Genomic DNA, 24505 nt, shown 5'->3' with positions numbered 1-24505 from the left:
TAGGCATCGCTGAACAATGCTGTGTAATAAGCTTCAAATTCTGTCATGATTTCACTTGTATTAGTTACCAATGACCCTTGCGAATATAAATCTGGTATAAATTTGCTTTTTGCGTTGCGGTATTCATCGAGTAAGGCTTGACGTGTGGGTTCCTCTGAATGCAAGGTACGAGTATTGCGTGATCGAACACGGGCACCTCTGTAGCGTAAGGTGTCGTACCTCTGGAGTGCGCATTTGGCATTAGCGATTTCGTCTGTGTAACAACCAGGCGCCTCACATTCAAATTCATATAAGTTTTGAAGATTCTTTAGCAACATCTTTTGTTCTAACCTTCTGTAAAAACCTCGCACTGATCCGATTTCGATAGCTACTGTCCGAACTTCTTGTTTGAAAAATTCCCAAGAGGCAAACAAAGGCATGTCAGCCGACAAGCAACTCCTCAGGGCTACGTGCACGCGAGCAGTAAATTCCTGGTCACTCACAATTGAAGAGTTGAGTTTCCAGAGTGCCCACTGCGGTCTGAAATATGATCGAGTGTTATGACCAATCTGCCCCACAACAATGCAGTGATCTGAGAACGAAATAGGCTCCGTTTTGCATGACAGGTCGCGAGAAATAAGAGGCGCTGAAACATAAATTCGATCAATTCTAGTGTGAGTACTACCCTGTGCATGTGTATATGAGGGTAATCTATTCAGTGCTCCTATGTCAACAAGTCCCGCATTTTGAACTATCAGAGATAGCACTTCAGCACTCTTATCGCTGCGGCTAAACCCAGTACGATCACACGGACTGCAAACACAGTTGAAATCACCCATGAGCAGAATGTTACGGTCAGGATCCAGCAAAGTGGCCAAGCTTTCAAAGAAATTAGTGCGCCGCGGTGCATCATTGAAGGCATATACATTGATTAGGCGCCACGGCAACCCATACAACATAAAGTCGCATTGTATAAGCCGCCCCTCTGCGTCAACATTATAGGCAACAGAAGAATACGGTAAACTCTTCCTAAGAAACAAAAGGCAGCCCGCCGATAGGCCTACAGCGTGCGAAACAATTACATCAAATACGGAGAGATATGGCCGCAAGGCCCTCTCCGTGTCCACTTCACTCTCGATCTTCGTTTCTTGAACGGCGACGAAGTCAAGGTGATGGCTGAACAGCAACCGGCGCAGCTGCACCTGCTTCTGCTTGGATCGAAGTCCACATACGTTGATCGTTGCAAAAGTGACTTTCTGAGGCAGCGCCATGGTGTCTACACTTTTATCAGAGCTGCATACGCCGGTCTGGTGGGGAAGGGGCGCGCGAATGCTCCCCGTTACCGCCGCCAGGCCTCCTTGATCTTGAACGTCTGCACTTTCCTGCATGCTTTGATGATCTCCGACGTCGTGATTGTCTTGGGCCAACCGCCGAGTCACTTTCCTCACTCGTCTCAGGGTTTGACGATGCAGGGCGCTTACTTATAGAAACATCGACGGATTCTCGCACATCGGCACTAGTTAGCTTCTCACGTGGCGTTTCTACATCAGCATTACTGCTGGGGCTTTCCTTTTGTGTCAATACTGAATCATGTGCAGGTACTGCTTCCTTCTCTCCGCTGTCTGTCACATCTACGGTGTTTGACGCTTGTTTAGAGTTCTCCGCTCCAGCACTGTCACTAGCTGCGTCCTTGTCAACAGCACAGGGCTCAGCGACGGCAGCATGTGGAAGGTCTCCCGTTGCATCGAGGACTTCCGTAGCGTCCATGATATGTTCTGGAAACGCATCTTCAGGTGGTCGCATGCGATGTCGTAATTTATTGGCATACGTCGCCACACATTCTTCAGCCGTGTGTCCAAACCGCCGACAATCTTCGCAGCGTGGTGTCCTGCAGTGTCGACGAATATGTCCTACTTTGTTGCAACGAAGGCATAAAGGTGGCCTGCCGGGAATCAGCACTAGGCTTTGTAGACCACAAACTGAGAGCAGATGCGGGATGTCGGAGACACGGACTCCGTCACCAAGTGCCAGTACAACGTCTCGGTTAAGGGTCCTCATCTGTTCCATTTCTGACACCCTCCAAGTTTCCGCTGAAATCGACTTGATCTTTCCGAAAGGCTGAAAGGCTTCGTGCACATAAATATCTTCCAGGCGTTCAGGGAGCCATAACAGCTTCATTTTAACTTCCGTGGGTTCAGGGTCTATAACGACGCATCTTCGTCCTCGAACAAAGAATTCACCACAGGTTACTATCTTCACTTTAGATAGCGCAGTCCTGCAAGTCACCATCCAGACATGTGACATTTGAAATTGCCCGATCGAGGTTATATCAGCAAGGTCTATAATATTCCGGAGGGCATCTCGAAAGTCCTGCGCTCGGTATGGGCGGCCAGCAAGGTCTGCATGCAGGAAAACGGAGTCAGCGACGAGCTTACCAGTAGGAAGACGGGGCAGGACGATACGGTAGTCATTACTGCTGGTAGAAAACTGGGCAGTACCTCGGCTTGAAGCCGATTGATCCTTTGTAGCGGAGAACATCAAAAACACAACCGTTCCGAACGGCGTCTTCGTCTTTCTCCCCGAGCCATGCCGTTGCTTGAAACTGCCTTGCAAAAAGGTCCTATACAGGCTTCATGTCGGGAAGGAACCACATTAGCATATGCAATATAGCGTGGTAGAAGAGTAAAATAAGCACCAAGCATGGCACAACGCGAATTCTGTAACCAGGCGTCACACAATGCGAACTGCGCAACGAGTAGGTTGTTGAATGCTTCCAACCCATTACAAAGGGCTCTGCCATAATGCTTCACCGTCACCAGGCACAGCATCAACAAAGCGCATATTGCCTTACATGCGTTTAGCAGGTACCACGGCTCTCCGTGGAATGGCGAAAAATGACATAGTGCCTGCTGCCCCACTTCTAAAAAATTAGAATGATTTATAGCGTAGTGGGTTTCTCGCAAGTGCACTTGTATTGGTTGCCAAGGAAGCCCATAAGCGCATGATCCATTTCCTCGGCGTCTCAGTAAAGTTCTTCGCCCCCCCCCCCCGTCTCTCTCCCACGTCAACGTATGTTTACAGCATGACGGGAGAGCGAAATAGCGATCGGGCGTCACCCAATGCAAATTGCATAACTCGTGGGCCGTTCAAAGATTCCAACCCATTACAAAGGGCTGAGTCATAATTCTTCATCGTCATCAGTCGTCGCGTCAACAAAGGGCACATAATGCCTTACAGACGTGTAGCTGGTGCCCCGCTTCCCCGCAGAATGACGAATAATGGCTTAGTAGGTGCTTCCCAAGTTCACAAGAATTGTGATTTATGGCGTAGTGGGTACCCTTCTAGTGAACTTGTATTAGTAGCGCCAAGGCAGCTTAGAACGGGCTCTAGAAACGCCGCTCTTCCAGCTTTCGCTGTGACTGTGCTGCGGTTTCAGCGCAGGCCTGGCGTTTTTTTTTCTTATTTCGAGCAATAGTGGTTACGGACACCGGCGGCGGCGGCGGACAACTACGGCGCCAAAAACGGCCGGTGAAATGATCTCATAACAGCTTTCGCTGTAAAACATGACTGTTAGAACTTGGTGTCCGCGGAAAACCGCCAGAGGAATTGGGCAAGCCCCACAACGAGTACAGCAGCTGCGAGCGTTAAACGCAAAAACTCTGCTCGGAGAACTGGAGCACGTGAAACAGGTGAAAACGAGAGGGAAAGCAAGAGATAGAAAGAAATAGAAAGAGAAATTAGAGAGAGAGAGAAAGATAGCGATAGAAAGAAAGAAAAGGAGAAAGAGAGAGAAAACCAGGGAATAAAGACAAAAAAATGTTTTCCCTGTGCCAGTCTCCTCAGGGCAAACAAACAAACAAACAAACAAACAAACAACAAACAAACAAACAAACAAATAAACAAACAAAAAATCCCACCATCTCACCGTAAAGGGAACCTTGAGTAGTAGGCGAAGCAGCCATATGAGTCGACTTAGATTTCTGTAAATGTTTTATTTTCTTCATCACTGTTCATGGTCCTTCTATTCGAGGTTCCCCTGATGTTGTTACTCGGCATACATGATTTAAGCTCAGTAGAACGGTTCCCCTGATGTTGTTACTCGTCATATATGACTTTAAGCGCAGTGGAACGTTTTCCCTTGAGTATAACGGCCTTGTGGCCCGTAAAGTATACAGTTAATGGCTCTTGCTGCGAGTTACAGCTTGAAGTTTGAAAATGCTATGTCAACGCGCCCGTTTCGCTTCGGCTTCGCGAGCCCGCCGCTCCGGATCGGCTGGGGCACTGGCTACGTCGACGCGACGCCGGGGAGACAGGCCTCGTTCACAAGCTGCTTCGCATCTAAGGGTACCTTGCATGATTTAGGGCTTAGTGGGTACCTTGCATGAATGAAGATTATTTATGCCGAAGTGGGTAGCTTGCATGATTGATGGCGTAGTGGGTGCCTTGCATGATTTATACTAGAGCACGCGCCGCAGGGGAGCGAGCGCTCAATGGCACGTCCGTATGTCAGGCAAAGATTCCTTTCTGACACCATGCGCGAGCTCTCCGCTCGTGCGAAAACTTCGTTCTCTTCCTTCTTCCATATATCTAGTGGCACCGTTTTGTCAGACAAACACTCCTTTCTGCACACCATGCGCGAGCTCTCCTCTCGTGCCAGCACTTCATTGTCTTCTTTCTTCCATACATCTAGGGGCACGCGGGGCACTGATCACGGCGGGGGGACAGGCCGCGTTCATAAGCTGCTTCGCATCTAAAAGATAGAAAGACAGAGAAAGACATAAAAAGAGTTAGAACCAGGCACAAAAAAGACAGAAAGAGAAAAAACAGAGCAAGAGAGAAAGATATAGAAATAAAGAGAAATCGATAAATAAAGAAGGAAAGAAAGAGAGATAAAGAAAGGGAACAAAGAGAAAGAAATATGGAAAGCGCAAGATAAAGAAAGAAATAGAGAGAGAGAGAGAGAGAGAAAGAAAAAGAAAGCAAGAAATAGAAAGAAACACAAACAAAAGAATCCACGCATCTCCACGAAGTGATTAATGAGTGGGCGAAACTCTGGGTATCGTATGGGTGAGTGACCGTACGTTACCCGACCGTTGCCCCATGTCAAGTAAGTTGAGTTACATAAAGTGACATAAATAGTCGACGACAAAGCTAGGTCCTAAGGTCCCCAATGTCTACTTTGAAGCCGCCGACTATTATAAAGCGATTGTGCTTGCAGGAGTCTTTTATTGTTCTGTCACAATTATGATTGGTGTTCGTCGATTGTAAACCTTTTCTTTTATTCACATACACACATATATTTTGACTGTAGCAGCGGTTTTCTATATACAGTGACAGCGGACAGTAAGAGTCGACGACAAAGCTAGGACCTACGGTCCGTAATCTGTACGTTGAAGTCGCCGACTAGTATAAAGGGTTTGTGCTTGTAGGTGTTTTATATTGTTTCGTCACAGTTATGACTGATATTAGTCTATTGTTAAACCTAGTGTTTCGATTTTACATGGTGTTGTGCCGTGTGCACGGACGCCAAACGGACGGACAAGCCTCGGCCTTAAGGCGCTTCGCCCCTAAAAGATACAGAGAAAGCAGAGAGAAAGTGAAAGAAAGTGAAACGTAAAAGGAAGATCCACCAGCTCCGTTCTTCCTTCAGGCTTGGCGCCACTAGTGCAAAGCTGCCATATTTTTTTTTTGTGTGTGTGTGGATATGTGGGTAAGTATAGGCTGTGTGAGAGCCTGCTATCCCAAAACCACGAATGCCATGCGCTAAACCAACTGCCCTTTGTGACACGGTGATCCCGTGTGGCGCCGACAACTTCTGGCTTCATTGGTGCAGCGCTCTGTTGTTTTCCCATTTTTCTGTCCTCTATGGGAAAAGCGTCGGGACTGCAGACGCTAGCGTGACTGCTTGGCTTTGTATAGCCGACGAAAAAGTATAATGGCCAAACAGACGATAAAACAACCGCATCCGGTAGTCGAAGGCAGGTGAGGACTGTGTTTAACGGGATTTTTTTTCTTTCTCGTGGCCAATGGAAGCTGGCTCGTATGACTCCATTGGTCACCTGATGGATGTTTACGTGAAAGGTTCTCGTGCTTTACGAGCCCTTCTTTTGCCGCGCATGCACGCCCGGTTTCACGCGCTCGTTTCAATTAAGCCCGCGTGGCGTCTTCATCAGCCACCAGGTGGCGTCCCACACGCCGCCATCAGGTATTTGTATAGAAAGAGCGTTGACACGCAGTGGAGAAAAAGAACTAGGAGGCTCACCAGTAAATATACGGCTAGTAGTGCGGGCGATATGGCAACAAGGAGCATTAAGCGGAAGGTCAGAGAGGCGGAGAGGACTTATTGGATGGCAGCGATGGAAAAGAAGCCGGCTCTGAGTAACTACCGAAAAGGAAAAAACGAAATAAGGAGGGAAATGGTTTATGATAATTCAAGGGGAAGCGCTTTACTGTTTGAAGCAAGATCGGGCTGCCTTAGAACGCGTAGTTATAAAGCGAGATTCAGTAACGAAGAAGAACAATGTACATGCTGCGGGGGAACTAAGGAAACGATGGAACATGTACTGATTGAATGTGGCGATATTCACCCAGGTATACGTGTGGGCACGAGTCTACATGAAGCCTTGGGTTTTAGGGACAACAATGGAAAGCTGAACACGTCCGCGATAGAAATAAGTAAGAGACGGTTAGAGTATTGGTGGCAGAAAAGTAGAGATAAAGAACAAAAATAAATAATGGGAGAAAAATAAGGTCATTCTGCCTTAAGAGGCAGAGAGATAGACCGTGAATTTATATTTTTTTGGTGTAATAACACAGATTTAATCAATGTAGATAAGGTATTAGGCCAATATAAAACAAGGAAGGTTTTTTTTTTTTTTTTCGGGCTTGGTGGCAGACATGTCACCGCCCCGTTACAAAGGGGACGCTCATAGCATCCATCCATCCATGACAGCCGAGAGCTGGCGGGGTGCGGGGTTTTCGGAGTAATAAGTACTGCGCTCGAATAGGCACATTTTATAAAACAGTGATCAGCCCGTCGCTCGGAAAAGTCTGCGTTCACTTCGTTACACGTGTCCATTCACAAGCCCCCCCCCCCCCTGCCCTTTAATATATCAGTTTTTTTTTTCCTTTTTTTTTTACTTGTCATCAGTCGGCACTCGATGTGTTAAAACAACGGTGGTTTGTACGTCTAGTGTACTTTTTATCTCGGCAAACGATACAGCACAGTTTGCGTGCGCCGATGTATCGGGACGGGCTTGTGTTAGCGTTACCCTGAATACCGCTTAGGCGTGCTTAGCTGTTTTGTTGAAAAGTCACCGTAACCGAATGCAAGTGTGCGATTTGTTATGGCACGCACAATTGCGCGCTAGGGCATCGTTAGCGGCTCGAAAAGCGGGGATTTGAAAGGCGATGAAGTCACTATGAAGAGAAGCAGAAACACAAACAACATACAACATGGAAATGGTGGAAGGCCAACTGCGCGATTGTGTTTTCTCCATTCCATTTTTCAGACCCAGTAGGCCGCGCCTAATAACCGGGGCCCGCAAACGGCCATCGTTTCAGAAGTTTACTGGTCAGCTGCCTCACTGCGACTAAAGGCATCTGTTCGAAACAATATTCAAGCGTTGCATTAGTTTTTGCTGCTTTTATTTATTTTTAGATTATTTTTTTGTTATTTTGTAACATTACTTGAAAGTCCCTCACTCAATGTGAGCCTAATAAACAATTATATAGGGTAAGTTGGTATAGATCCATCTTGGTAGGAAGCGCACAACTTTTACAAGAGGACACGAAAGAAGAGACACAAGCGCTTGTGTCTCTTCTTTCGTGTGTTCTTGTAAATGTGCGCTTTCTACCAAGACAATGTGAGCCAACGTGAACAATTCGTGATATGCAAAATACACCACAAATACGACCATAACTGACAACACTCACTTTGAAATGGATTGCAGAACTTTAACAATTAAGCTAGTATCGTTCAACTTCAATTAGACATTTTCTATTTAGCTCTAGCACCCTTTCCGTAAGGAGTTTTGCTCAGAAATATCGTTGTTACTTTCAAAGGAATTGTAGAACTATGGGACTGTTCTCTATTTCGCTGTGGCGTTCTTTCCATGAAAAGTTTTGTTTAGAAATACCATTGTAACTTTCAAGTACGTTGCATCAATTTTACGTTGCGCTATACTGCTACATTTTATATATAAAAAAAGAGTGCCTCCTGCTCTACCTGGTGAGTCCTGACACACCACATATATAACTCTCTTTAAAGAGACATGTCAACTCATTTCCAGAGGTCATTATGGTCTCATCGGAATGTCGTGTGACGCGCGACTCTCCAGAGAGCACTAACATGTATGTTTAAAGAGAATTCTATATGTGGAATGTCAGGCTTGACCAAGAAGAATCTTAGTTGTACTTTTTTTTTCTGAGAGCCTATCCTCTAAACGTAGACGTGGCAGCGTTAAAATAATTACTCAAAGAGACGTTATAATTTTAATATGCAAAATTACAGCGGACGCCACGCATGGTGGCTGTCGATGTCATGCGAAGTAGTCGACGAGAAGCTGTCTGTGCCGTATTCCTTGGTTTTGAGTCAAGTTTTGCAAGGGGGATCGAAGCCTTTGTGTAAATTCAGTTGTCTATTTGCATAAAAAGGACAAGCCATGCGTGTCGACTACACTGTGACCTCTAAAAGGTAGCTTATGGTCCTATGTAAAGTTTGCTGTCAGATTAGAGCACAGATTTCAGTTGCATCGAAGAGTAATTCACGTTACTGTGCACCGATGCGCATATCACAAGCATCGTGCTCTGACTAATTCGTGCTGGGCCGAACAACGTCACACTATAGCTTAATGAGTCAAAACAGTACCTATGTAATGTTTATTACATCGCTGTTGGAGAGGATAGTCAACACTGTAACCACAAATGATTTAGGACAAGCACCACAACCGCACCTGTTGATGTAATACATTTATATAGGATCTGTACCACGTGGTCAATTACTGAGGGTCGTTGGAGCACGTTTGTCCACGTTTCTCTGCTTGTGTGATATCTACGTTAAAATAGCCGACTATTATAAGCGGTATTGCTTTCTCTTGTCCGACGCATAGTTTCTTGAGGCGCAGAGGAGAATGAACTTTATTGGAAATTCGGCCGGCAGTTTTCCTTCGATGAACACGCGGGTAAAAAGGATTAGCCCTTGTCCCGTCACACCTACTGTCGATGATGATGGCGGTGGTGGTGCCTCAGTTGACGGCTCGAAGTCCTTCGAAATGGGAGGCCTCTGTGGCTTGAAGAACTTTTCTGGCGCAACCTGCCCGCCATTGACTAGCAGAAATGTGTAATAGATAGGACAAAAAAGAATCAACGAAACCTGAACCAGTAATTTAGAGACTCGTGGCATTATTAAACACCTCTATTTACGCTACGCGAGCTACACTGTTCAACAGCACTATTAGGCGTGACGTTACCAAAACCTGAGTACTAAAGCACAAAGCAACTACGATGTAGCTATGACGTTTTCCATTTCGTCAAGCTGTGCGCTCGGAAAACCGCTTTATCTGTTTGTGCTGCATCTTGTTGAAACTTTATCTTTCCAATCGTCAGGTATTGTTTTTCTGGGTGCCACGTTCGCGTAGGGCTAAAAAACAAGTTCAGTTAACGATTGAGTTGAAACAGATAGCAGGATAAATGACGTATTTAAATTGCCTGTCCTGCTAAGAAAACTATTTCTTCGCGGTAAAATATGAGCTACATCAATACGCACCGCATCATTACCCTATTTTAGTGCTCATTTAATTGCTTTTCTCCACAGATCTACTAGTATACACGGGCGGGTCCCGAAACCAATTTAGTGATAGAAATTTTCGTTTTTCTAATGGTAAGAATAACAGACAGAAAATGAAATAAGCCCTGACGCGGGAAGCACGACAGCCGCTCTGTAGTTTGTCCTAACACAAATATTCAATCTTAGGCACAGTTATTCGGTTTAAGGCGGTAATAGTGGCAGATGTTGAAATGCTTTTTGTTTTGTGACCCCATTATGGTAATGAAAACTTCAAAATGGAAAATAAAACGAGGTCGGAGATGAAGCAATTGTACAGTTGTTCACTGGGAACTTCATTACTGCCACTAATTACTTCCTATCGGCTCCATCTCATAAAGCTCTCCGTAATAGTGGCGAACACATCGCCACTAGTGTGGAAGCTTAAAGGGACTGTCTAATGCTCAAAAAATTTTTTTTGATTGTGGTGAAAATGAGAAGATTGCTTCTCACATCTCCGGTATCGAGCATGCTTTAGTCCATTGAAGAATCAATTATATTTTTAATTTGGCTCTGAAAGTCCTGAAATCACTGCAGCGGACAGGCACCACTGTAGCACAGAGGCAGATGAAGAAAGATGCTGCTACATGCGTTACATGCGTTACATGCGTTACATGCTGCATGCGTTACATGCGTTACATGCGTTACATGCTACATGCGTTACATGCTACATGCGTTACATGCGTTACATACGTTACTTGGTTTTAGCCACAGGAGTGTTTTCGACGCTGTATGCAATTTCCTAGGAGAGACTAAAAGATTTGAATATTAAGTGTAACTTAGGTCAGTTTATTTTTAGAGCGTTTCTTTCTCTAATCACAGCTGTATATATAGGTATTTCCGGCCGTTTTTCTTTCGTTTCGTTTTTCCCCTTTAAGCTTTATGAAGTTGTACTGGTTATGTGTAACGCATAAAATATTAATTTTTAAAACCGTTTCCTTCAAAAAGTGAATCCAATCTTTGAGAAGGGCACCGTCCGATTCATGGCCTATCCCCCTAAGTGGGTTGCGCCAAGTGTCTGAGGAACAACAACAACAACAAAAACAAACCGATTTATTCGATGCCCAAGCGCTCGCCCTGCTCACGCCTCCGCTGACCTCGTCGTCGTCGGTGCCTCGGCACGCCAGCGCGCGACAGACGGAAAATGGTATAATGGGTGCTTCCCTACTTCACAAAAATTGTGATTTATAGCGTAATCGGTACTTCGCCCATGTACTTTCATTAGATGCCAAAGAAGCCCATAAGGCCCCCATGATCCATTTCTTCAGGACCTCAATAAAATTATTTCCTTCTCTCCCTCTCTCTCTTTCGCACGTTAACATACGTAATATAGCGTGGTATGAGAGTAAAGTAACGACCGGGCGTCACACTATGCGAATTACGTTACTAATGGGTCGTTTAAAGCTTCGAACTTATTAAAAAGGGCTCAGCCATAGTTCTTCATAGGCATCAGGTCCCGCATGACGATTAATAGCGTAGTGGGTACCTTGCGAGTGTACTGATATGAGTAGCCCTAAGAGAGTTTACAACGGGATCTAGAAATGCCGCTCTTACAGCTTTCGCGGTGATTTGCTGCGCTCTCCGCCCAGTCCTAAATGCGCGCGTGTAGTGACATACGCCAGTGGCGTAGCCAGGGTGTGGCACACCGGGCCCGTGCTGATCGCTGCCGGATAAAATTATCTTTGCACGAGGTGGCGGCTGACCAATAAACTCCCGTATGCTACCTGAAGGCACTAAGGTTGCCTGGACAACACACCAACACAAACAGGTTGATGTGAGATCGCCGGTTTGTCATTCTATGGCGTCTCTTGCAGTATTTTATCGAACTAAGTTATTGGCATCTTCAGTTATGAAGTGACACTAACCAGCTCCACAGTGACTGTGCGAGACGTATCGTAAGTGCCGTCTGGAAGTTTTGTTTCGAAGAGTAACCAAGGGCTGCGTGCACGCTGAGGCTGGTTAACGCAGCCGTTCGAGTCTCGAACATTCTTTCTTTCGAGGCACCCAGTTACATTCCGATTACCATTGCCAACAATTATCTGTGACGGCAAGACAATGACGTCACACGCTTATGAACAATAAAGTCCGAGAGCTGGCGCATTCAGTACGCATCAGAGGTCCCTTTCGGAAGGTGCGGAACGTAACATAGCCTCCAGCCTCTTGTAGTCTAGCAGAAAGAAAGAAAGGTTGGTGTCAGAGGTTAAACCAGCCGGCTCGTCCGGCAGGTTTAATCAACAGAGCGCCACAGGAGGGCGCTCGTTCTTTCACGAGTCACGGCACGAGACAAGGCAAGATCAAAAAGTAGCGCCGCCTCGTGCGCCTGCGCACAACATCTGTACCGGTTGTATTTTGCTGTCGGCCATCTTGCGTTCTTGCATTCTCTTGTAGCTCCTCGGGAGCTTTCCGTTTGGACGGATATGAACGATGTCTTGTCCACACACGGTAATGAAGTGTTAACGCCAAGGCGTTGCTCGTACGTCACTACACGACGTAACCATGCATACGTTCACACTTTTGAGAAGAATGAAAGAAGAGAGTGACGTCCAGCTGGCTTGGCGGTCGTTTCTGATGTTTACTCTTCTCCAGAGCCAACAACGGCTATCCTTTGCTGCATTCAGCGAGCCGTACAGCGCAATTACTTTGCGCTTCTCCCGTCGCGCAAGGCCTTAGATGCCTCACCAAGCACCGGCGTCAACACGAACGACGGAATAAGTCACGTGAACAGACGACAGTCACGTGATCCTGTGAGGCCATCATAATTTCACAGATCGCCAGAATTTGTGACATCATCCCGATGCCACTATGACGTAGTACACGACGATGTCATGTGATGACGTCATCACATCACATCATTGCTCGGCCAAAGGCTAGTTGGTCCCTTAGATAGTGCAACACCGCGTGAGGTGCAGAAATAGTCTGGAGGAGTGGTGAAGGATTCATGCAATAGACTGGGCAGAAAATGTAGAAGATGGCGTTAGCCTTCGAGTCGTCTTAAGCAAACGCAGAAGGGATCGCGGGACTTTTTGTTGACGTTTCCTTGCTTTTCTCCCCGGAAGAACAACGTGATTTCTTTATTCAGATCTTTGTGAGCACGAAAAGCTCTTCAACGCTTTGTAAGTTCACCTTCGAATGACAACAGAAAATATTCGCACTGAAAATATAAACACCATGCTCAGAAACAGTATGAAACAATTTTTACGCAAGTACAATCGTTAGATCCAGTGAGGCCCGCAGCCGGGGGGGGGGGGGGGGGGCGGCTAGGGACGTGCCCCCACCCCTAAATTTTGGTGAAGTACGTGTTTTTACCAAAAAGAAATAATAAAATTAGGTGTTTTTCACAAATACTCAAGGCTTTCACCAAGTGCCCGCTCCCCCCCCCCCCCCCGCCTCCCAGAAAAAAATTTCCTGGCTACGGGCCTAGATCCAGTCTTCACGACAAAGAAGTGGAACGCATGTGTCAAATTCACCGATAACGGGTTTGTGAAAAAATGGGACAACCCTGTCCCATTGTCTGATGAGCGCTTAAAGTTCTAATAGTTTCGCTGAGCTTCTCGCATGAAAAAGCCCGAATCAGAAGCGCGTAGCTGCACTTCACAAACTGCGCACAAAGCTTCCCGAGCGGTAGGAACTCATTTCTAGCTCTGAAACACGACCTGCACCTGCGCCTGTTGAGCTGCGCCAAGTGGCTCCGAGTCTGGCCTCTCTGCACACACCAACCTGTGTTGGATGCTTTCTCTCCCTTATTTGGCACTTGATAAGGACGGGCCCCTCATCTATGCCTGAATTTTCGCAGCCCGTATATCAAATTGCGGTCATGAATCAGGCCAAGCCATGTATATGTGGTATCACTAAATGTACTAATTTCTGTAAATCCATTTATAACTGCTGCATCATCGTTACCAACTTCATCCAGCTTTGAGGATATCAGGCTTTTTCGTGGTTCTACGCGCGCCAAACCGGACTACTTCGCGTAGCAGTACATGTGCAGACGCTCCGCCCCGTAGCTTTCCCTTCATTACCAAGAAAAGTTGTCCGCGAGTATATCGCGCGAGTAGACAGCGGAAGGGCAAGTTTCTCCCTTCGCAAACATTAGAAGAAGCGAGCGAGCTGGCCGTCGACTTTTAAATGCGCCCGTTTAGGGAGCCTTTATGTGCGCGCCTGCGTCGGAGGCACGGAGGCGCGCACAGGAAGGCTCTCTACGCCCGCTGATTATCTCGCTGATAATGAAAAAATGCTGAAAACCGCCTGCCGTTTCTGAGTCCTGCCAGCGGTAAAGGTTATGTATATAACGCTCACGGTTAGCTACCTGAAGGATCTGCTCTTTGTGGCGGCGCCGCGGAGCCAGAGGTTGCTGGATCGATTCCGCGCTTCGGAAGCATTTTTCTGAATTATTCTGGGGGAACTTTTATATATATATATATATATATATACGGTGCATGACGGCGGCGACGGGGACGCCAAAACCAGCCGAGACTGTCCATATAATTGCTATCGCAATAAAAAATTGAAGGACACTTTAGGAGCATCATCGGGCTCTTCGAGGTCACCCGACTAACTCGACTGCTGCAACGAGACGTCTGAAGAAGGAGCGTTCCTGCGCGCGCCGCTGTGCCGTCACGTGATTGCTGAGAGAGTGTGAGAGGGAGAGGCCCCAGCTGGCGCCGTTCCAGGGCACGGACGGACGGACGGACGGACGCGAGTATGAGACATTAAAGGTTTTCGCCTTAAAACCGACATCGACAGCGTTGACCCGACGAATGCAAAGAATAAAAATTAAGATCCCAGCAGGAATCGAACCCAAACATTCTGCGTGGCAGTCAGGTAGTCAACCACAGACGCTCGCCAGGTCTAGAAACTGCTGGGGAAAAGCCCCTTATGCAGGCGTAATGTCGGTGCAACGTCAATTTTGGTACAGGTGTTCGCTATCTAAATTTATGACAAAACAATAAACAATATGTACTTCTACTATACAGGCGTCACGTCAGGTTGACGTTTGTGGTTCCAGTGTTAGCTCCGCGTTTATAGCACTCTGATACACACAACTTTTGTATTCCTATGATTCAGCAAGCTATTTCAAGGGTTTCTCTACCCCCGAGGAATACGCTAACGAAAATTACGTATGATATTCACATCATAGCACCGTTATTTGCACTTCCTTTCGATAATTCTGTCACGTGGTCGTGGCGCTGAAAAAGGTAGCAGTTGGCAGGTTCAAGACGAAACTTTCTATTTGGGCGAACTTGTGCCCGGGAAACGAAAAGTCAAACTACAGCAATAGACGCTGTACACTGAGAGCGGCGAAGAGATCGTCGGCCGTCGATAAAACTGATCTGCGGCTAGGCGCGCCGGCATTTTTACATGTGGCATCGAACACTCGAGTCTTATCGCTGGTGGCTGCACTAGTTACAGAAGAAACTCAACTGTTCACGTTTGCGCGCTCAGGCCTATGTGAAGATTCTGAAATAATCTGGAAGCTTCCAAGACATTCCGGCGTGGTTTGCGAAAGGCAGTGGTTATCCGTTGACGGATCGGTTACATAGAAATACAAAAAGGAGTGCACGTGGCAACACGGATGTATGTGCTCTAACGTGAGTGCTGACTTACGTCAGATTATAAGTTACCCTTTAAGCGCCATTGTTGTCTACATGCCCGGTAAGCCCACGATCTGTACACAACTACCTACTACACTTACAAAAACGCGTCGAATCCACCTCGTAATGCTTGGCTCAAAGCCGAAAAATGCAGCATAGAGCTACTGGCTGACTGCTTCGCATGAATCCGATTTCCACAAAGCGTGGGATCTGCCGAATTTTTTTATTGAAACTTTTTACCTACGGCCTACCTCAAATTTATATCGTGGTTTTCCGCGTAAGCGGAAAACCACGATATAAATTCACGAATATCATCGTCATTATTATTATTATTATTATTATTATTATTATTATTATTATTATTATTATTATTTATTGTTTTTTTTGCGTGCGCCTGCACAAAGACCTTACGGTTGTTCCTGGGCACGTTAAATAAATGATTGATTGATTGACTGATTATTATTATTATTATTATTATTATTATTATTATTATTATTATTATTATTATTATTATTATTATTATTATTATTATTATTATTATTATTATTATTATTATACAAAGCAACGCTGAACATTAGATATTATTACCGCGATCTGTATCACGCTTGTAAACTGGACGTCCTACAATACGACAGATGCATTCACATACATAGAACGTCAGCCGACATTCACGAATGCCTCTCCCAGTCAAAGTAATCTTCTCTCGCGGCGAGGCAACGATCATCAGAAGTTTCCGTTCATGCCGTGCTCGTGACCGCGGGATCTCGATTACTCGTACGTACCAGGATCAGAGACGAGGATTAGCAGCCATCTGCTTATCTAGAATACACTTAGGCCAGGTGTTCCCACCCAAGGGAGGCGAGAACTTAACTACGAAACGAAACGTCCAAGCTGACGTACAAATGAAGCGAGAACGTAGCCTTCTCAATGAATTGTTCAGCTGCCGTAGTCGATCCTAGATTCTTCAGCAGCGATATCATGAAAAGCCGTCCAGAGAAGAAGCTTCAACGTTCTACGCCGTTCAACGATACGAGAAACAGCGCGAAACACGGGACAGTGAATGACACGGACCAGCGCTTGGTCCGTCTTATTCATTGTCCCGTGTTTCGCGCTGTTTCTCGTATCGTTGAACATGTTCCAACCGGCCCAAATAAGCACTCTATTGCAGTTCTACGCCGTAATTTGAGCGTTTTGAAATTTGCTCCTCCATCTCTAGAAGCTAACTTACTAATTTACTGGCTTTACCTTATATGCACATAACTTCTCGGGTGGAACCTCCAGAAGTTTCTTGTATGTATCGCGTGAAACTTGACTGTAGGATAGGGCGTGTTGGTACAACATGATTATGAGTGCAAATCAGCGCAGCCGACAGGAGGGGACAGAAGAGGACACGGAGCGCTGAACTTCCGACAGTTTATTTCTTTTGAATGCCTTCGCTTTTATACAGTTACACACTGTTACACCAGCCATTCGCGGTGTAACAGTCTGTAACTGTATAAAAGCGAAGGCATTCAAAAGAAATAAACTGTCGGAAGTTCAGCGCTCTGTGTCCTCTTCTGTCCCCTCCTGTCGGCTGCGCTGATTTGCACTCACAATTATGTGTCGCGCTTATTCAATTTTGCCTGGTCCTCGACAAAATCGTGTTCGCTTTTCTTCTGTTGCATTTATTAATGGTAATGTTAAATATACGGGCACTACTTTCCTGATATAAAATTCTGAATTGCATCCGGTTTTTCAATAGGCTATTTGTAAATGTCTGCGCATAAACATCGCCCATTATAGCATGTATTTCTTGTTTCTAGAATTGTTGAAGTTTAATAGTTACACAGTTTTTTTTTATAGCATTTTGCTCTTGAGCCTTTTTTCGTGCTACTTTGGGCAATTTGATCGCTTTTGCGCCGTTAGTACTCAGTCGCATATGTCTCTAGCTTATCCTAAGTGATCTAAGCTGTCACGCATTACTATCACTCTTTGTTACCGTGATTTGTTTGCTTTTATTTTGCATTCTGGCAGTGGCCTAACTCTTGTTTAATATACTGCACTGTGAATTTTAATTCAGTGCTTTCGGTTGCAGATTAACTTGTATTCGAGGCGTATGTCACTGTACACATGTAGCAGCCATGTGTATACATACATCTAGGAGCCGTATTGAAGTGTTGCCCTACACGCACTACACTTCTCACAGTTTGAAGAAGGTTGCGAGCAGGCACGATGTGCCGATGGTCTTTCCTGGCCCGCGCAAGCTGGCAAGGCTCTGCCCGAAAATATCTTCTGCTAAGGAGAAACCTGGAGGGTGCGACAAAAGGCACGAGCTGCCTTCTTCTTCTTCTTCTTCAGTGGTTATTCAGGAAAGGAAAAAGGCACCTAATTTCTGTCTGCCTATAGGCGACACGGCGCAGTGCCGAGCTGCCTTATGTATCCTGCGTGGTTGGCGTTGTCTATGAGCTCCCGCTTTCGTGTGGAAAGACTTATGTCGGACAAACCGGACGGTGTGTCAACGTTCGTGCAAGGGAGCATGAATTATCGCTAATCAATAAAGAGAATGCGCATTAGCCTGCGCACGTCCCATTGCATGTGTGCTCCGAATTTCTGAGGCATCAAAATTTTGGGCAAAAGCCGTGATAGCACTGCTCGGGAACAGATCGAAGCCTTTTATATATCGGCCAGAGGGGACGCCAGTGTTAGTCAAACTTCAATTTCTTTGTTGGATTGTGAAATGAGGTTCTTGCGTGACCTGTTGTAATCTACAGAGCGTGAAAGTGTGTTTACCGCTGTTACCACGTGAGTAAGTGAGCAAATATATTGACTACGACGACGAAAAATAGTTAGTTGAAAGTTTGCGCTCGTCAGTGTCTTCTGCCTCCTTGCCTATAGTTCGCGCGCAACATTTCTTTTTTCATGCTCATACAATACGTCGTACCTTTAATTTTAAAATAATATTAATATTATCTGGTGTTTAAAACGTCCCAAAAGTTTAATTTTAGAATGTGAACACTAAAGTAGCCTCACCTGTTCGAGGAGCTACCTTGATTCATTTCTGACGTACGCGCGTTACTGAGATACTACAGTGCATTCAATGCATTCACTGTATTGTTATTGCTGATTTTATTAAACCAATACATTCTTGCAATTTTTGTTCCTTGTTCAGAGTGCCTGCCCGCGCAAACCATTCCACTCAGCGCGATCAGCTAACTTCAAGACTCCGTCACACATGAGCTGTACACTATTTTACGGATGGGTTTCGGTGCCGCCATATGGGGCTGTTAACCTTACCGCTCTCCATCTGTAACAAATAAACGAACGGTGCTACTGTTGAAGTACACACATGATAACGGTTGAGTTGATGCATTGCACGTTTTTTGACCTTATCAATTCACGTCACCAAATACAAAAAAATTCGGCAGATCCCACGTACCGTGGGAATCGATGTTATGCGAAGCATGCAGGGGATGGTGACTGTGGCGTAATTTTTCACATTGAGCGAAACGTTACGTAATGACGCTAGAGAAATGTGGTAGTGGCATACGCACACTCATGTGTCGAAGAGTTGCATATGTATTAGATAACCAGTTGTTTAAAGCTGCGTAACGATGCCAACAGCAACATGGGTGTTACCAACACCATGCGTTGTAAGCTGATATGTAGTGCTTATATTATTCATTACTAGATAGCGCGAATCCGAACCAGACAAAGAAGGGACACAGATGCGCAGGACATGCGTTATTCGCAACTAAGCTTCATTCATGAAAGTTTGCCTATATATATACACACAACCGAGTGACACGCGCAGGTGTACTGCACGCACGTTACAGTCACAGTTGCAGTTGTTACAGTTGTTACACCTATACTTGTCCGTTATGACGGAGAACGAACGCACGCACGGAGAACGAACACACGCACGCACGCACGCACGCTCTAACCCATGTGCATGTGTGGAAGGGGTTCTTGACAGTGCTTGAACAAGGTCATCATCACCGTGATCAGTGAGCCCCAGCAGCCTGACCGGACTTGGTATACGGATTCGTTCATGATCGCGGCTACGATGCATCTAGGTGCAGTGAACTGCGAGGTATAGCATAGCTGGTGGAAATCCTGGATGCCTCTCACGATGAAATGATCTATGATGCCTACTGACCTGGACGTGGCAGCGAGGTCTTTTGATGCCCTGTCCACATCCAAGCCGTCTTTCACGCAGTATAAGGACCAGGCGGTGTTGGGTCTTGATAAAGCAATGTTGAAGTCATCGGTAATGATGGGAGGCCTGGTTCTCTCGGCAGATTTATTGTAGGAGGCATTGGTCCCGGTTTTCACGTAATCCACGTGGTCCATGTTGCGGGCCACGTGGACGAGTGGCTGGCAGTTGAGCGTCTTCCAGGGGTGTTTTGTCTTCAGCTTCCTCCCTTTCCTTGCGTTCGCCGCGGTGGTGTAGCGGTTACGGTGCTCGGCTGCTGACCCAAAGGTCGCGGGTTCGATCCCGGCCGCGGCGGTCGAATTTCGATGGAGGCAAAATGCTAGATGCCCGTGTACTGTGCGATCTCGGTACACGTTAAAGAATACCAGATGGTCGAAATTTCCGGAGCCCTTCGCTACGGCGTCTCTCATAATCATGTCGGGGTATTGGGACATAAAACCCCAACACTTATTATTATCACTTTTCTTGCGTGTCAGTGTGTGTTTGTTCGCGGTTACTGTGTTGGTTGAACTCTATCACCTGTGGCACGTACCCGCAAAACATGAACTCTGGTATGCGGGTATGTGCCACACGTGACTGAGAGAAAGGGTTTCATGACGTACGCGACAGGTATTTAGCGTTATTCATGTCATGACCAGTGGATCGTGTTTTCATACACTGATCCCCTGCTATGCCAATTTTGGTATACTACAAGTTATGGAGACCACCTGGAGAGCGCCCAGACGTAGGCGGCTAGATAGATAGATACGTAGATAGAAACGGCCAAAGTGCCTGAGGTTCGCTAAGAAATGCTTCGCATTTAAAATAATAAAACGTTCGTTTAACAGCCCAAGCTGGCGGCGCCCACGTGTCTTATGTAATATAGTCTGTAGTATCGCCGGACGCCGTCGACAAAACAGCTCCTAGTTGAAGAGAGAGAGAGATAATAAAACGAGAGAAAGGCAGGGAGGTTAACCAGAATTGTAGCATCCGGTTTGCTACCCTACACTAAGGGGAGGGGGAAAGGGAAAGAAAGATGGAAAGGACAACGGAGAGAAGAGCAGGCGCGCGATAAAAAAGGTATAAACAAAAGGAAGCTGTAGAGCGGGAGTACTACAGCCTATTCAATAGGCCATTGGCACGCAAGAAGTTCTGTAAGGCTTTAAATGATTTTCGCTGTGCAGACAGTTCGAGTCGGCATTCCAGCACTGACTGTTCCGACAGGGGTCTGTCATCAAGGCGGGCCAACACAGCAGCTAGCGACAGTCTGTGCGAGCTGTAGCGAGGGCAGCGACAAAGAACGTGGTCTATCGTTTCTTCGCTGTCACACTGGCTGCAAGCAGCACTCTCTGCCATGCCGATTCGGAAGGCAAAAGATTTGGTGAAAGCAACACCAAGCCACAGTCGACAAAGCACCGTTGCCTCGAGTCGAGAGAGTCCGGACGGAGGCCGAAGTCTACGACACGGGTCCAGTCTATGCAGTCGTGTGTGCTGTAAACTTGGTGTGTTCCACAAGGATTTTATGTCTTCATTGGCAATCTCTCGAATTTTCATCGCAGCATCCGTTCTTGATAACGGGATGGATTCTTGTACGCCGTCTTCGTGTGCAGTTCGAGCAGCAGCGTCGGCATGTTCGTTGCCCAATATGCCGTAGTGACTTGGAAGCCACTGAAAGGTGATGTCATGTCCTTGAACGAAGAGGTGATGGAGCAGCTCTCTAATTTCCAACACGACCCTATGTGCGCGGGCGTACAATACAGTCATGTGGCAGTGACGTTGTGTACACTTCCGCCAGGTGATTCGAGTGCTTCTTTCTTTTTCTTTTTTTTTGATTGGGCTATACAGCGAGTGACAGCGTGCAAGTTACCGATCTCCCTTTTTATTTCACTACATTCCTTTTCATTTACTTATTTTTTATTTCTTACTTATTGATTAACTTGTCTATTTACCTTTAATAATTTGTTAATTAGGTGTAAATATTTACTCATATAACACTTTCGCCAAATAGCGAATTACTACAAACATTGGTTCCATACGGCAACTTATTCGCCATTGTCATGTTGACAAATCCTTTATTTCTTAATTTTAGCGTTTCTATTTTGTGTATTTCAAGTGTACCTGCTGCCTTCATTCTCGCAAGAATATCAGAAAATGTTCATGAGTACCCAATGTGTTCATTCGTAATACAGTTATCTATTTCCGTTGTTATTGTAATTCATATGTCTGTGGTGTATTTTAAACTTATCTGAATTAGTTGTGGCTTCTTTTTGTTTCTTTCTGCTATTCACATATGCGTATGTATTCATGCATTGCTTGGGCCCAATTAGGGTCTGCAGTATTGTATCAGTAAGTAAGTAAGTAAATAACTAACTAAATAAATAAATAAATAAATGAAACTTGTTGCTTCTTTTCTGTTGTGTTCTAACTTGTCAACTGTGCAAAGGTTGAGTTGTATAGTCAAAGTCAAAGTCAAAGTTTATTTCACCAAAAAAATCTGGATAGTCTTCAGGGCTAAAAGCTGCTCTAGGCAGCTTGACTTGGTCCCTGAAGACCCTTACATTGGCAGCCTACGACGTTTACAGTACAAATGGGCATGTAAGATCATACTTAAACATACATGAGTAATACTGTAACAGTTGCATTTAGGATTACATCAAGCAATAGCAATAGCATACAGAGAGTCACAGTAAAATTTGCATTCAAACGTTTAGTACAGCATAAACAACTTTGTAATACAAAAAGGTACTGCAAATTGCAAAAATAAAACAAAAAAAAAAAACAAAAAGAAACAGCATACTGTGAACCTGAAGGTTTACTGAAAGTACAGAAATTTTAAAGAATAACAATATCGCGTAAAGATGACAAAACAGAAAACTGAAATAGAAATGCGGTATGACAAGATAGGCTAAAGTTTGCACAATCAAGATATATCAACGTGAGAGCTACAACATAGACGCGAAAAATTCACGCAACTACCGGTGTGTAGCAGTAGTAAGTTCGGCATATTCATTTAGGATGGATGGTAAATTATAGTGCAGTGCTTGTAAGTTATAGGTGGTTCGGTAACGAGGAACAAACCACGTAAAAGTATGTCGCGTACGTATAGTAGTGTCATTAGGTTTTAGGTGGCTACTTCATTTCTCCATGTTCTGCAGCAAAAGAATAATAATGGTGGCTTCACAAAATAAAGAAACAAGTGGGTAAATAGCAAACAGCAAACAGCATTCCTGTAGCCAGGAATTTTTTTCGGGGGGGGGGGGGGGGGGCACTTGCTTAAAACCTTGCCTGTTTGAGAAAAACGCCTATTTTCATGATTTATTTTCGATAAAACATCATGTGTCATCAAACTCTCGGGTGGGGGGGGGGGGGCTGCTCACCCCCCCCCCCTGGCTACGGGCCTGGCCTATGTAGTTTGCATTCGAACAATAACGCGGCTATAATCATACGTATGCAGCTTAAGAAAAATTATACCAACACTTGCTATTTAAACAATTGTAGTGAAGAGCTATATGCACACTTAGACATTGCAGTGCCTTTTCTATTCTTGGATTTTAACTGAACGCAGGAAAAAAGCCTACCAGTGGGTGCCATAAATAACTTTAGCACCTACATGGGCGTACGTTCTTATACCGCAAAAATATTCCATCGCCGTCCACCCTGCTTAGTTATATTTCCTTCAATACTACGCACTCTTTCCTTCGATCTCCAGAACGGCGTGTTATGCGAGCCCACACATGGTTTTCGCTAAATTAAATTGCGCAGTCTGCGGCAAATAAAATTCACGAAATATACACAAACCTCGTATAGATGCAAACTTCACTCCTATTGGGAAGCTTATTGAGAAATTCGCTGCTTCCGAAATCTGTGACACCAAAGTCAGAAGAGCTCGCAACGTGCTTATAAGAAGGCGGCAAACAAGCAAAAAGTTATTTATTCAGGTCACTGCGCCTAATAACAGCAGCGAAAAGGGACATTCAATCACTCCCATCAAAGTTTATGTACATTACTTAATTACACTCCCATTCGTTGACCCAAGCACAGCCATTAAAAAGAAGGCACACAGGAACGTCCATTGCGTTCTGACGCGTCAAAAGGGAGGTAGAGGCCTTCGGTACTAGGAAGTCAATTAGCCCCTGGTTTGTCCTTTTTCAGGAACAGCCCCTCCTTCACAGCAGGATGTTTGCTGTGATAAAGAAAAAAAAATGCTTTTTTGGGCGCAGCTTGACTCTGGTGGAGGGTGAACAAAGGCTTCGTCTGCAAGCGCGGTGGTGTGTGCAGACGTGATTGACCGAGGGAGGGAGCGCGAGTACCACACGGCGCTCCCTCGCGGCAGGGGCGCCCTCTGGGTCTGAGCGCCCCGCCACTCTAGGACTATTGTCGGAGTGCATGGCGCTCAGAGTCAATAATAAAAAGGCAGGGGATCACTGCCCTTTTTAGCCTTCAGCGATGAAAACGAGAGCGCGTGTATATTCGGCGGCGTTCCTTTATATATGCGCCGGCAACGATCATCCCTACAGGCGTCGCATTTTGCTTTTTCTTTCGGTGTTTGCCGTTCTATTAGGACTATATCAGGTTGGCTGTCAAATCAGGCGCCTAAAAGCTTACTACGAGGCAGTTCATGTGACTGTCTTTGTTAGGTGCAGAGTCCTTTTGTTGTTTTTCTTGGTTGTCTTTTTGGAGCCACACAAAGACGCATGCCTTGCGTACGTATATTTTAAAAGCTCCCCGTCGAATGCCAGTTTTTCCACTTCGGTGCTTCCTGAATGTCCAACGATATGCGTATGTTCATTCTAGTATTGTGTCTTTCTTTTGCTTTTCTGCAGTTTCATTTTATTGAAGATCCCTAAGTTGTGCTCAAGGTCACGAAGCACGCTGCCGTAGCTTCTTGCGCCTTTGTCATCCTCCCCTCTGTAGCTTTGAGCGGGCTCGCTGGGATGGAAC

General features: G+C 45.6%; 1 protein-coding gene across 1 annotated transcript; it reads right to left on the bottom strand.

Annotated features, from left to right (window-relative positions):
• Positions 1–1266: 1266 nt before the first annotated feature.
• On the bottom strand, positions 1267–2517 carry LOC119398526 (uncharacterized). Its single transcript, XM_037665368.2, has one exon. It carries the CDS (start codon positions 2515–2517, stop codon positions 1267–1269), a length of 1251 nt encoding a protein of 416 aa, XP_037521296.1.
• Positions 2518–24505: the final 21988 nt, after the last annotated feature.

This window comes from Rhipicephalus sanguineus, chromosome 7 (genome assembly GCF_013339695.2).
Source record: "Rhipicephalus sanguineus isolate Rsan-2018 chromosome 7, BIME_Rsan_1.4, whole genome shotgun sequence".
In the NCBI taxonomy this organism is placed as follows: domain Eukaryota; kingdom Metazoa; phylum Arthropoda; class Arachnida; order Ixodida; family Ixodidae; genus Rhipicephalus; species Rhipicephalus sanguineus.
The sequence above is the reverse complement of the archived record's forward strand: the minus strand, read 5'-3'. Positions and strand labels throughout refer to the sequence as shown.